The sequence below is a fragment of the Mytilus edulis genome, chromosome 4 (genome assembly GCF_963676685.1).
Source record: "Mytilus edulis chromosome 4, xbMytEdul2.2, whole genome shotgun sequence".
Taxonomy (NCBI): Eukaryota; Metazoa; Mollusca; class Bivalvia; order Mytilida; family Mytilidae; genus Mytilus; species Mytilus edulis.
The window spans coordinates 1,559,932-1,575,264 of record NC_092347.1 but is presented as its reverse complement, the minus strand read 5'-3'; the positions used below and the strand labels follow the sequence as shown (position 1 = coordinate 1,575,264).

At 33.5% G+C, this 15,333-nt stretch overlaps 1 protein-coding gene and 1 long non-coding RNA gene across 4 annotated transcripts in view; both read right to left on the bottom strand.

Moving 5' to 3' along the window:
• The window catches only part of LOC139518694 (attractin-like protein 1), a 67,750-nt gene that overhangs the window by 10,602 nt on the left and 41,815 nt on the right, over window positions 1-15,333 (bottom strand). For all 3 annotated transcript variants that reach the window (XM_071310162.1, XM_071310163.1, XM_071310164.1), the window contains one exon: window positions 15,033-15,126. In XM_071310162.1, the coding sequence (XP_071166263.1) occupies window positions 15,033-15,126 (94 nt within the window). The remainder of the gene's footprint in view (window positions 1-15,032; window positions 15,127-15,333) is intronic.
• Window positions 2,337-9,886, bottom strand: LOC139518695 (uncharacterized). Its single transcript, XR_011663432.1, has 4 exons — window positions 9,640-9,886; window positions 6,418-6,509; window positions 4,775-4,873; window positions 2,337-2,686 (listed from the first exon to the last, which is right to left on the bottom strand). It is a non-coding gene; the product is annotated as an uncharacterized lncRNA (long non-coding RNA).

Below are 15,333 nucleotides of genomic sequence, written 5' to 3'. Positions count from 1 at the left end.
GGTTTCGTGAAATTCTGTTGTGTGGTTTGAGAGGAGTTGCGATGACAAACTGTTGCAGTAGTACATTAAAGTAAATAAGTTCAAAGGGGCGTAACTCCTAGAAAAAAAATTGAATCGCAATTTCCCGTCGATATGCACAACTACATAGTATGTCCTTATTATCTGAAAAGGTTTCATGAAATTCTGTTGTGTGGTTTGAGAGGAGTTGCGATGACAAACTGTTGCAGTAGTACATTAAAGTAAATAAGTTCAAAGGGGCGTAACTCCTAGAAAAAAAATTGAATCACAATTTCCCGTCGATATGCACAACTACATAGTATGTCCTTATTATCTGAAAAGGTTTCGTGAAATTCTGTTGTGTGGTTTGAGAGGAGTTGGGATGACAAGAAACAGGACTGACGGACTGACGGACGGACGGACTGACGGACGGACGGACTGACGGACGGACGGACGGACGGGTCAAAAACATTATACCCTGCGCAACTTCGTTGCGTGGGGTATAATAATAAACAAGCCCAACATGAAATTATTATTTTCTCTACTAGAATTATGAGAATATTGAATAAACACTTCATCATAGCATATTATCACCAGAAATCCGACTATCATAGATCAACAATATTTTGTGTGAGAATTAAAAGGTCAAAAGTTATACAATTTAGTGTTTTAAAGATTAAATGGGTATAATCCTGCCTGTACACTGGTAAAAATGCCACACATGTGAACATGCGTGACACATGCGTTTCACATGTGTGTCGCACGCATGTGAAAGAGACGTTTCATGCCACGCATGTGACACATGTGTGAAAAACGAATGTGATACGCATGATATACACATGTGATCATGCGTTTCACATGTGAATCACATGTGTAAGGAAAAACACCTGTGATACATGCGTGATTTCTGCATACAAAAGGCATGGTGCCTGTATTAAAAATTTTGCAAAATGTGTGATACGCATGATATACACATGTGATCATGCGTTTCACATGTGAATCACATGTGTAAGGAAATACACCTGTGATACATGCGTGATTTCTGCATGTAAAAGGCATGGTGCCTGTATTAAATATTTTTCAAAATGTATTCGTATTTGTCCAATTACCATGATCGTTGACATGTATCGAAGTTCTAATGTGAATTAAATGGGTTATACATGGGTTTTCCATATATGTACACAGGCAAATTTTGTTCAGGTAAATTTCATGTGAGATTCACCTGAAACAAGCTTATACATGAAACTCTGGTTCAATTAATGTGAATTGAGCTCAGCTAACATGAAATTCATGTTAAATTTTTCATGTGAAGCTAACCTGAATCAAGCATTCATATTAATTTTTTTTAAATGAAATGAAGGTGAATTGAGCACCAATCACACAAATTCACAGTATCTGAGCATATTTTAGATAAGTCAATGCTAATCTATATATCTAGTGCACATTCTATTTTGATATAAATAAATATTCTTCTTGGACTTGACTATGTGTTCATACTTCAATTGTATTTTACTTTCTTGATCCTTATCAATACAAATCCAAACTCACAATATCTCCAATGCAAGAGATAAGATGTAATAAAACAAAGAAGGCAAGCAAATATCCAGGTTACCTTAAGTTCACTCCTAGAATTTTGTTGGTTACGTTCAAGTCGCAATATTTTTTTAAAAAGTGATGTAAGGATTGGTATTTCAATTAAAGCATATGTATGCACTGATGAATATTTCATTTTTAATATGTATATATAAGTCATTTTGTGGTTATCAGTCATGAGACAATCCAATCCCATTGTGGAAATTGTCTTACTTGCAAAAGATGCCAATGCTTCTTTAAAAATTTTGAAGAAAAAAAGTAGTTTACCCTGCCACATATTCGTGTGCCTGTTTTAAGCCAGGGTTTCAGTGGTTGTCTTAAGTCTCATCCTAATAAAAAGCATATCTAAAAAAAAATTGTGTTAATAGCAGCTCTTTGATTGGTATAGACTCTGGTTAATTAAGTAGATCATGACATTGTTTAGACAACTGTTTATTGTTGAGGACTGTATGTTAGCACCTTAATGCCTTTCATATGTTTTTGTTGTTGTGTAGCTGTCTGATTGATTTATACCTCATTTCGCATTATATTAATAAATTGAAATAGAAAGGTTCTGTTAAATGTATTTGATATGCCATATTGAATGCCTTACAGTTATTTACAACTGTTTCCTTCTTATTTCAAAACATATTTTGACAAACAACAAACATATCTGGCGTATACACTAAATTTAGTCCTGGTATCTATGATGAGTTTTTTTATACCATTAGAAAATTTCAAAGTTTGGCTTCACAATAATATAAAAGTTCTTGTTCTTTCAAATATTTATATAAAATTCAGTTTAAAACATGCATTATTCATTTTTAGACTATAAACAATAATTTGAATTTGAATTGTCATGATTGTATTATATTCTGAAAGTACTTGTGTTTGAAAAAATATACACAATATTTAATTCCATGTGTTTGAGATTTCTTGAATACATCACTCCAATATCATGTCTTTGTTTAAGAGTTCTCTCCTGCATGTATCTGCTGTAATTGCTATTTATACCCACAGCTTCCTTCATACATTTGCACTTATCCTTCTAAGATGTTGCTTGAATGATAAAATCCTGTAATACATTATCAGCCATCAGACTCTTGGAATACAGTTGCTGTAATTAAAAAAAAAATAACCATAAAATATTGGCTTACCAATCAAGCAAAAATGATAACATAAATTTGATAAGTAATGATTTACCAAACTTACATATATATATACATAAATATCGTGTGAACAACTGGAGTGGAGAAATAATAGTTGTTGTTTTTGCAACATGTATTTATCTTGGTTGTTTTTTTCGCTTTTATGTAAATCAGGCCCTTAATTTTCTATTTGGAATTGTTTTACATCTGTCATTCCAGGACATAGCTTGCTTGATGCTGTATTGGTTTTGCTCATTGTTGAAAGTTGTACATACATGTAAAGTGATCTTTAGTTGCTAACATTCAGTCATTTTGACCTGATGAATAGTTGTCTCATTGGCAATGATACTACATATTTTCCTTTTTTTTTTAAATAATGAAAACTAACTCTATTCATGCATGTGTACTACACATTACCTGTGTATATAATATGTATGACATGTGACCAATTTAACCAGATACTCCGCAGGGTGCAGCTTTATACGACTGCAGAGGTCGAACCCTGAAGGTTGAGGCAAGTATGGACACAACATTCAAGCTGAATACAGCTCTGAATTTGGATTGTGATTAAATAGTTGACACATCATAGGTTTCTGACACAGAATAAATGTGGTCTAATGAACTTAATTGTTTTGCTTTTGAGCAATTTACTATGCTGTTGAATATTAATCCTCTCAAAAAAAAAATATTTGAAGAAATTTTCTTTTTAAATTCTGAAATCTAAAATGAGAAAAAAAAATTGACCCCCACCCCAATTTTATTTCCACGTCCCCCTTTCTCTTATTCCAAAAATGATCTCAATTCAAAATTCTAATGGAGTTTGCAACAATAACTACTCATTTAAATACATCATAAAATATTAAAATATAAAATGTCATACAGTCATGGTTAGAATTAATAGTAACTTCTAAAAAAATAAATGGGGAATGTGTCCAAAAGGACACAGATGATGCCCCTGCTAGCATATAACGTTATAAAGGGACATAACTCAAGAACTGTAAAAGTGAAGATGCCAAAAATTGAACTTAAACTGAGTTTAGAGGTAATAAGCATTATATACACATTTCATTAAATTTAGTTGAGACAAACTTAAGTTAAGAGAACAGAAACTAAAAAATTCTTCAATTTTTCCACTTGTAAAGGGGCATAACCCTAGAATGGTAATCAGAGTGCTTGTAATCACTGAATGGTGAAGATTGCTTTAATTTATCAGTTGGTAGTTAAGTGAATATTGCATTGTATATTGTACATTTTATATAGCCTACAACGTGATACCAATATAAGAACGCAAACATTTTGCGGTCATATAAAAACGGGGACCAAATTAAAAAAAAACTTAATACAGGGTTTGATTCAGCATATTAAAGAACCCCAAGAATTCAAGAATAAAACCCCATTGAAATTGGTCTAGAAATAAGCAACTTATACAAAGTATTAGAGAAGTATTGTTTTTGGCCCCTAATTCATAAACAGTTTGTGCCATAACCATTGATAACCCCCAAAATCAATCCCAACCTTTTTTTTTGGTACGGAACCTTCAAGTCCTTGTGGTACAATTTCAGAAAGATCCATAGACTTATACACAAGTAATTGTCTGGAACCTAGGAAAATACTTATTTTGACCCCTTTTGGGCTCCTTGTTCCTAAACTGTTGGGACCATAACCCCAAAATCAATCCCAATCTTCCTTGTGTGGGTTCAAACCTTGTATTTAAATTTCATAGAGATAGATATCCATTTACTTAAACTAAAGTTATTGTACGGAAACTATGTCCAGTGGCAAATATTTTATGTATTCAAAACAAGAACAACTTGTCAATTCATAATATACATTGTATAGGCCAGTCTGACTAGGTAGGTTTGTAATATTATAAATGCTGATTATTTGAACTTCTGAGTGTGTGTGTATGGAGCAGGAGGGGATCAGGGTAAGGATGCCTTGAAGCATACTTGACATTGGAAAGAGAGAAAAATAAGCAAGTGTACATGTACAATTATACTTGAGAACAGAGTGCGTCAAATTATTTATATTTACTGAAATTCTGCAGATGAACATACTTTGATATGAGTTCTTTTTGCAGGACATTCACACCTACATGTACAGTACATGTTCACCAGTGGTTTTAATACTGTACTTTCCATTCTTTTGGTATCAAGCTAAAATTGTATAAAATCTAAATTATTTAATCAAGAAGTCCATGAAGTCCAGACAAAAACTAGATGTAGTATGAACATATTGAACATATTGAACTAATGCTCACTAATTTACACCTTTATAGAACTATATGTACTTTTACTTTTGAGTGAATGCAAAGAACATGTAAGCAAACAACAGAAAGAAGATCAACAGCTTAGCTAATAAATATATGTACAGTATGAACTTTCTGGTTTTAATTTATCTATTCTGCTGTATACAGTTAAAAAATCATTCTAGTCATTAATTATTGTCAGATGTTTATTAGATCTTGTTTTGCTGTTTTAAGTTAATAGGCAAAAATGTTAAAATACACCATTTTGATATAGGAAAGACTAAACTCGTGAACATTAGAGCTGGTAGAAGTTTCTACAATTTTGATATTATTTGTCTCACTGGTAGTACACTACAATGTAAAAATCTTTTTGAGAAAGAGCAGGTGCGACTTTTTTAATTTGAATTTAATGCACTACGGAAGAACTGTATTCTCGGGCCTGTTGTCATTTGTGTTATAATCCGTACTTCAGGCATTTAACAAAAGAACAACTTTTCAATGTACATGTATCTTGCCAATGTGTGAATAAATTTACTGTCAAAAAACACGTCTTGTGTGTGTTTGTGTTAGATGCATTTCTTTTTTGTTTATTGTATAGATCCGGTGAGTTAAGCCCTTTTCACATCAATATACATGTACCAGGTTAGGTGGGTTTGGCACCACAAACTGCTAGCTATATAGTCTAGCCCCCATCACATCCATCAATTAGTATGTGCCGGTCCCATGTCAGAAGCCTGTAATTCAGTTTGAATTGTTTTACAAATTTTTCGTTTTCATTTAGGGTCTTTTTATATACCGGACTACTGTAAATTCAGAAATTATTGTGAGGTTTTTATAAGCATGATTATTGCTAAAAATGGGACAGAGTTTAGTTGTAAACGCAATAATTTAAACTCGCATTTTGAAATATTTCTTATGAATTTAACCGGATTTTTCTCAAAATCCTATAAATTAAACTTGCATTTAAGTCTTAAATGATAAAATCAGAGGCAGATTTAGGTGGGGGCCAGGGCCCCCCTTTTCTGGGAAAAATTTGGTTGATTATATAGGGAATCACTGAATCATGACCAGAGCGGGCCCCCTCTTAGGCAGTCAGTGGGCCCTCACTTATGAAAATTTCTGTATCTGCCACTGAAAATGGCAATGGTGGCAATAATAAATGCACACAATATTTCAGAATTTACAGTAAATATGGTATAATGTATGGGCTTTGCTCATGGTTAAAGGATGTATGTTGACCTATAGTTGTTAACTTTGATGTCATTTGATCTCTGATGGAGAGTTGTCTTTTCTCATTAGTGTAAACAATTTTTTTTTTTAAATAATTAGGTAATTTAAACATTACAATATAAGACACTTTTATGGAAAACAAGTGAATTTTCACTTTTACAAATTCCTCTCTTTTCTTATTTGCAATCATACTACATTTTCTTATTTTTATATTTACATTACCTTTCATCTTCTTGAGCATATATGTTGAGTGGTCCACTTCCTCAGTACAACAAGAGGGTCCTAAAAGCATGATTTTGAGTTGGCTAAAAAACCTATAAGATATATTATGATACAATTAACAGGTTTCTTTGCAATTATCTGGCAAATCACTAAAAAAATTAAGCATATATAAGAATAGTTAAATAAATGTATTCTCCAATAAATCTTAGGTCCGAGACCACAATCATTTCGTAGTGCATTTCTTTTAGAACATAAATGAAAATAAAAAAAATCCCACCTGCGCTTTCTCAAAGAAACTTTTCCAGTGTGTTGTACTACTTTTGGGACAAATTATATCAAAATTATAGAAAACTTCATCGGCTCTAACTCAAAATATGGACAATTTTATGTTTAGAGCGTCTTGAAATCTTTTGACAGCTTCCGAACTTGAAGTGCTAATTTTCAACCTTTTTCACCTGGACCAAATCACTACTTTCCTTTAAAATTCTGGACCCAAATTTTTTTACAGTGTAATTTTACCCCCCTACTTGCAATTTGAGGCATTAAACATGGAGAAATAAATTTGGAAGGGGTATAAAAATTAATGGCAAGTAACCCACTGTCAACACTAGGGACTTTATTCGTGAACAACGAAAATCAAGGGACGACAATTGTGGTCTCGGACCTAATACATTTCCCCTGTTGACAAGGCAAAACTAAGGAGGGAGCCGGAATATTGAATTGATTGGATCAACAAAGGTTCGATTTACTACAATGTTGTCATTAATAGAACAACACCATCTCCAATTCACTGTTTTACAGTGATTTTATCCAAATTTGAATTGAAGAGGCAACTTATTAACCTCCAATTTGTAAGTTTTCATTTGTATGAAGTCATATTTAGCCATGACGTCTTTGCGCGAAAATCATTCATAAAGTTTCACAGATTTTTTTTGTATGTCAATTTATACATTTTTTCAAACTCCATCGTATTATATCTTTTTGTTATGAATTAGAATCGGAATACCAGTACTGTAGTTGAAGAGTTGTCACCGTCAATTGTGGATTTGACGGTTGCAAATGCAGTTTTACTGGTGACAGTCACATTTTTTTTTAAATCTGGGTAGATAAGTTTTCATTTTTTAAAGTAGGGCAAGTTGGCAGACCTTTATAACATATATATAAAATTTTTAAAATCCCACCTGCGCTTTCTCAATGAAATTTTTACAGTGTGCTGTACTACTTTTGGGACAAATTATATCAAAATTATAGAAAACTTCATCGGCTCTAACTCAAAATATGGACAATTTTACATATAGGGCGTATTGAAATCTTTTGACAGCTTCCGAGGTGCAAATTTTTAACCTTTTTCAGCTGGACCAAACTCTACTTTTCTAAAAAAAACTTAGGGACCTAAATTTTTTTACACTGTTTTTTACCCCCTTTCTTGCAATTTGAGGCATTAAACATGGAGAAATAAATTTGGAAGGGGTATAAAAATTAATGGCCAGTAACCCACTGTCAACACTAGGGACTATATTCGTGAATAACGAAAATCAAGGGACGACAATTGCGGTCTCGGACCTTATGCATCTTTATTGACAACATATACCATGTATACAGTAAAAAAAAGAATATGAACTCGTGATACACACAGAAACGTAAAGAAAAGAAATGAGCAGTGCCTTTTCCTATCATAAAAAAGTGCCTTGCCCTCCACTGGCACCCTGCCCCTTTTGATTTCTAGCTGGAGCACTGTATATTGATGACCATCATGTTGTATTCATTTAGATTTTTCCCAAGTAAGGTGAGTTGCCACTGTCATGACTGTTGGCAGGAGTATAATTAGGGATTGAAGTATGAGCATAAAAGCATAAAAGATTTATTTAAAGTCAGTTATACATATAACAATACAACATATAATTAACAGGTTGGGAACAAACCCCCTGTATGGTGATTATACCTCTATAGAGGGGTAAAATTATCCCTCTATAGAGGGGTATTTTTGTTAAGACTGAATTTAAATCAAAATAGGGCAGAATGGCATTCTCTACTTATTATGGCAGTAACCTGGAACAGTTGATGCACCAATTGATGTACTTAATTAAATATGCACATGCCCAGTTTGATGCTTATCTGACTAAATATAAAATCTATTGTTCACCATGATTGAAAGCTGTGATGATCAGGTAAATTCTACTCACTTATGCCTCACTGAACAGAATTTCTATTGTTAGATTTAAAATGAAATTTAAAGGTCAACTATTCCCTTTGTTGTTGATCAGGTGTTCAAATAGGTTTACAATAGATTGCATGTTTTTTCACTTTAGCAGAAAACTGGTTATCCCAATTTTTAGTAAAGTGCATATGTTGATGCATATAATGCTAGAGATTAGAGCCAATATAACTAGAAAATGCCATTCTCCCCTAATTTGCTTTAAATCCAGTGCAAACAAAAATACCCCTCTATAGAGGGATAATTTTACCCCTCTATAGAAGGATTATCCCTCTATAGAGGTATAATCACCATACAGGGGGTTTGTTCCCAACCTGATTAAGCTCTGTAGAGCTTTTATCCGACATGTAAGCTGAGCTGTCGGATAAAAGCTGAAGTTCAAATTATGGCATTGTAGCCCACATCTTATATTTTTTACACAATTTATATAGTTCTATGAAAGAAAAGCAGAAGTTTTAGAAGCCCACTCCAAATTTTAGGGGCAAATGGGCCCCTGCTAATTTCAAACCTGGATATTTAACTGGATTTGATCCAAAGTTGCATATAAAGTGGGGTGAGTTGGTAAGGAGGTAGTTCCCACTTGGATTTTCAAGGGTTTAGGGGGGGGGGGCTATGATGAAAATGTTATCCTGCATTGTCGTAACTCTTTTTTTTTGGGGGGGGGGGGTCCTGGCTTTTAGATTTTTACTCAAAACTCGTCCTCGATATTTCACTTTCATCCAACCCCCAACCACCCTATTTTCTCCCATACAATTCAAATGGTAGATGAATGAGACTGAGCTCCCTTAAAAAGAGTGGAGCAATTTAAAAAACAGGCCGTGTTGTTAAAAAAAGTGGGGCGTTTGGCGTTTTACCAGTGGGGCGAACTGACTTGCTTCCGTTTTTGTCAATTTTTGACTGATTTTCGGGGTTAACATGCATGACGTGGATAAAGTTACTATATATTTTTTCATGAAAGTATAAAACTAGTCTAACATCGTCCTAAAAATGTGCATGATTATATTTACCTTTCATTGGACAAGTACAAAAAAGTTATCCGGATACACTTTTGTTGCGATGACTTTTTAAAATGTATGTTTCGTTCCCCGGTTTCTTCCAGTTAATCGGTAGTGTAACCCATTTCAGTATATCTGTTTACAATAGCTTTTTGAACCATCTGTTTGAAAAACCAAAGTTCTTTGTATCAACTGTCTGACCATTTCAAACATCAGCAGACGAGCGTCCTTTCGCGTCATATTATACAAAAACGACCACGGTGAAAAGATTTCCGGTTTTCCGTATTCGAGGATCCAAGCTTTCGTACATTTACGTATAATATCATATCATTTATGTAAGAGTTAACTTTGTCTGGAATCGAGAATGGGGAATTAAATCAGGACAAAAAAAAGAAGAAAAAAGTTAGTTAAAAAGCAAAAATATAGAATTAAAGGATCATTATTCTCAGAGCATATATATGTCTCTGGAAGAATCATGAGAATAAAGAAAAACTAAATAAAGGATATTCAATCAATTATCTATTATTTATAACTCATTCACATTTTGTTCCATTCATAATTAAATAATTGTGCTGAGGGGGGCTTGATGGTGAAGTTTGGAAAATTGACAAACGAGAATTACTCTAAATCAGAGAATAATTAAATGTAACTGTTAGACAGTTAGAGCCTGTAATAAATAAAATATCATGTACATATATTTTACAAAATGAGGTCACAGAAAACACAGATTTCTTTTATTACTAATAAGAGTCTGCAATTTGAGTATAACTGTCAGTGGCGGTTCCAGAGGGTGGGGGCAAGGGGGGGGGGGGGGGGGCGTAGAGGGGCATACGCCCCCTTTGCTTGGACATTTTTTTTTTGTAAACTGATTAATCAGACAAGACGTCAAGACAAGACTTCGAGAACTTTGCCATTTCCCGTGTATTTTTTTTCATGCGACAATTCTTTACCTTAAATGATGTTTTTTGTTGGTATTTACTGATTATGTTAAAGTCGTGTGATTCGCTATAGTGGAGTTGACCAGTTCGCCGTAAAAACGTCACTCAGTCATTTTGAAATCCAAATTACAGTAACACATGGATAGACTGAGGATGACAATCATGACATCTTCAAAGCGACACAGGATTGATAAGTCTAAAATGACAACGAGTTTATGAATGACGATCGACAAATGGAGACATAAAGGCCACAACCCGGCCACTGAGCAGGATTGAGTAAGAATGTATTGACTTCTATTTCACAATTCCACGAGACAGAAACGGTTATACTCTATTACACTTTCATAAAAAAAAAAGCAATATTATTTACCTACGAAAACATGTGTTACCCAAAACGCCTCGGCCTATTTTAACTAGAAATAACATAGCTGAATGATGATCCTCAGTCAACATAAGCTCTAGATACGAACCATTTGTTTGAGAAGGCAGTCTGAGATATTTGAAAGAAAAAATCTGACTCTGGTTTTTGCCTTTTAAAAACAAAAATTATGGCCGTATCTGGATTGAAAACAATAATCTTGTCCACTTTTTTGCTTTAAGAAACGAAAATTTCGAACAGAATCATTTAGCATTAAATAAACATGATGAATAAAAAAACCGGGCATATTTTTTGGGGGCGGGGTTTTGCATGTGTGACTGGAATGTCAACTTGTTTCGCCGAACTGATATATTTAATACCTTTTTTTCAAGACCATACTGCAAGCAGCTGCTCAGTGGCCGGGTTGTGGCCTTTGTGTCTCCATTTGTCGATCGTCATTCATAAACTCGTTGTCATTTTAGACTTATTCGTAGCCTTTGGTTAATTTGGAACCCCTCACTTCCCTTAATTTTGTTGGTTGAAACATTAATTTTGTTGGTTGAAACATTTGGATAAAAATTGCTTGTTTGTCTTTCTTAAATCGTGTCGGTCTTGTTGTAAATTTCATCGAAAAGCCCGGCGTATATCTGGTTTACAACAAGAAATCTGTGAGGTTATTCTAACTTAACATACAACAAACGAGAGTTTTCCATGTCTATTTTTTACTGACAATTCCCACATGTAATTATATATCAGTACATAGCTTTGGTTCCATACTATCATTTTATGAAAGACAATTAATAGGGAGAATACAGCATAAAAATTTAAAATGTCCAACCCTTACACTTTACACCAACTTTAAAATATACATGCCCAAATAGGGAACCATTAAAAATATGCATTTTACACTTATTCTATGTTTTTTAGCCCCAAAATGTCCCATTTTTCTTCAAAAAATCTTTAAAAAACTTCGCTCCACCCCCTTTCTAAAATTCTGGATCCGCCCCTGCCTGTGACCGTGTCCAACAGTTGTCAGTGAATTAGAAATTTTACTATAAATCTGACACAAGTTCAGTTAAGAATCTGTGACAATTTGGATTTTCCTTGTAATATTCTTAGGAAATGTCCTATAAATATAAAAAAAGAAGATGTGGTATGATTGCTAATGAGACAACTATCCACAAGAGACCAAAATGACACAGAAATTAACAACTATAGGTCACCGTACGGCTTTCAACAATGAGCAAAGACCATACCGCATAGACAGCTAGAAGTTTCAAATTCCTACTGCCTCATTCGCCTCCTTCATTTAAAATTACATCATAGGCGGATCCAAAAGGGGGGAGGGGGCTAAATGTTGGACTTGATCTGTTTGTCTAAGGTTAAACAATATATTTTGTTTTATAATTCTCAACTCATGAACTATGCAAACATTTTTAACACTATCTTCTCATTATATTCAACAAAAAGCTCACCAGTTCTTATCTTCACATGTTTGTCAAAATGACCAATCAAATCAAAATTTTACTTACTAAATTTGCCGTGAAATATTCTAAAACATAAGTTGCCAAATATTGAAGTTCCTAACTGTTTATAATTCACAGTACCTGAATTCACTCATGTATCCCCCCCCCCTTTTTTTGAGAAAAAAATTGATTGATCACATAAGGAATCACTGAAGTATTACTGGAGCGGCCCCCTCTTAGGCAGCCAATGGGCCCCCACTTATGAAAATTTCTAGATCAGCCACTGCTTATGAAAATTGCTGGATCCGTCACTGGCACAATTTTTAGTTTTATGTCATCGTAAGTCCAACGGGTTACTGTTGTTTTTATCCTTCATTCTTTTGACTTTTCTCAATTTATTGGATTTATGGCTGTAATTAACTACTACTTTAATTGGACAATGGTATCCAGTATCGTACGGAACGAAGTATGTAGACTAAGTGTTTGTCGTGATTTAAACACGATAGTAGTGTTTCTTTCCCCTAAACATTATGAGCCGCATTGAACAGGATAGATAACCTCAGACCTCAAACAGTTACACTCTGAAACATTTTCAAGTACTTTCTATATGCTCATGTGTATTTTCTTGTTAGCATAGTTTTGTACTTGGACAGATAATCAGAATGATCAACAATCATGTATTGGCAATGTTAATTGGTCACGTTTGTTTGACTGAACAACCAAACCAGGTAATTTTTAATTTTGATAGCCTCACATGTCATGCATGTACAATGTTAATGTATACATTCAGTCATTTTTATAACACAAGGGTTACAAATAAGAAAATCCTAAATAAGATATGCAAATCTATAATCAAGTGCCATAACTTACTGTATGAAGCACCTGTTTGTTCTGAGACTACTATAACACATATATATATATGTGTGTGTAACTGTTATATTATTCTCAGATTTGATTTAAGAATTATAAGGATTAAAGACATTTTTCAAACTCACAAACATTACCAACGGACTTTATTCAGTTAGAGAGTTAATCGCCCTGGTTTATACATCACTAACCTCTAGAAAAAAATGTTAAATCCTAAAATCATTGAGATATTTAATACTGATAAAGCTATATTACTATATAAGTCCTTCAAATTAATCTAGGTATCTGAAATTTGAAATCAAAGATGTATACACACATATATATTTACAAATTCCACCCTTATGACTCTACAAGAGATAAATATAAAACTTTTTGTAGTTGCATCTAATCCACTATCAAGGGAGATAATTTATGCCAAATAAAAAGATTAGTAATAAAATCTTTTGATGATTATATGTGCCCCTTTATGGAAAATCTTCAGACAAAGGTGAACAGCTTTAATGATTTATTTCTTCAAATAGAAAATGGAATAAATATTGGAATACATAAAATTCAGGTGAATTTGTATCTCATACTTGTATGTTACTAAAATTGAACTCGCGAAGAATGTTAAATTTCTCTAATGAATTCCATGTTTTAATTCAGTTAACATTAAATATAACTTTTTCACATGAACTTTGTCATGTTTGTTATTGTGAATTGTTCACATGAATTTCACTGAAATTAGATTGTTTTTAACATGTTTAAAGTAAATTAAGATTTTCAATGGAATACATGTCTTGCAAGGTATAAGGCAGCAACCATTTGATTTTCTGGGGGGGGGGCTATGGTTTTTTTTTCTGTGCAAACTTTTTTTTTCGACTGCGGCGAAAAACAATATATTTTTTTCGCGAGAAGTAGAAAACAATTTTTTTCTTTCAATTTTAGCATTACATATAGTGGCAGCTGGGGGTGAAACAAACAATTTTTTTTTCTCAGAATCAAAAACAAATTATTTTTTTCCCCAAAAACTGGAAACAAACTTTTTTTTCCAAAAAAAACCATAGCCCCTCCCAGAAAATCAAATGGTTGCTGCCTAAGATGTTAATAAACAATTTTAATTTTTTAATTTTTAATTTAATTTTTTTTTTATGTGAATTTCACGTGAATAATCGATCGTAAAAATCATGTGAAAAATTTAATTTAACTTCATGTCACCAAAATTTGCCTGTGTAATTTACACATGTGTTACACATGCGTTTTACTATACATGTGTTACACATGCAAATATCGCATGTGTCACATGCGTTATCCAACACATGCGTGACACAGGTGTATTTCTGACACATGTGATTCACATGCGTGTGTTACGCATGTGAACGCATGTGTACAACACATGATTCCCATGCGTGGCAAGAAACATGTGTATTACGCATGTAACACACCTGTGACACATGCGTTTTTAGGCACATGCGTGACACATGTGTGGCATTTTTGCCCTAGTAGTTATAGTTCATAGTGCATTTGGTAGATTTGCTGCCATTCAATGTATTCCCTAGATATTATCAGTAGTCAAACCTACATGGGGATTTTTCTATGTCTTCATTTGAACAACACTTTTTATATTTCGTTGGACACTTAAATTCACGGATAAGTCATCCACGAAAATCATGAAAATTGGTTCCCCACGAATAAAAGTACTTTCACAGTAATTGTCTGCAATTGCATCTCAAATTTGACAGTTGAATATTTTTCACATGTGTCTCATACCACCTCAAGTTCTAGTAACATACTTACTTGTCACATTTGTCACCTATGACACCTCGTGTTCTACAATTACATACTCCTGTTCTTCTGTCACATGAATCTGCCTGCTCATTACAATCACATCCTACAAGTATATCAGGCTAATTATTATGTTGAACATGAAAACAATAATCTAGAAGTGAATCTTTAATGGAAGACATGTGTCACAAGCATTCCTTTTTGAATTGACTTGGCGAATGTGTTCATTGGTTGGCTTGTTAAAATATGTCAAGGTCAGCAATTTTTCTATTTAGGAAGGGACATAATTTGATAGCAGTGAAGGTAGCTTCAC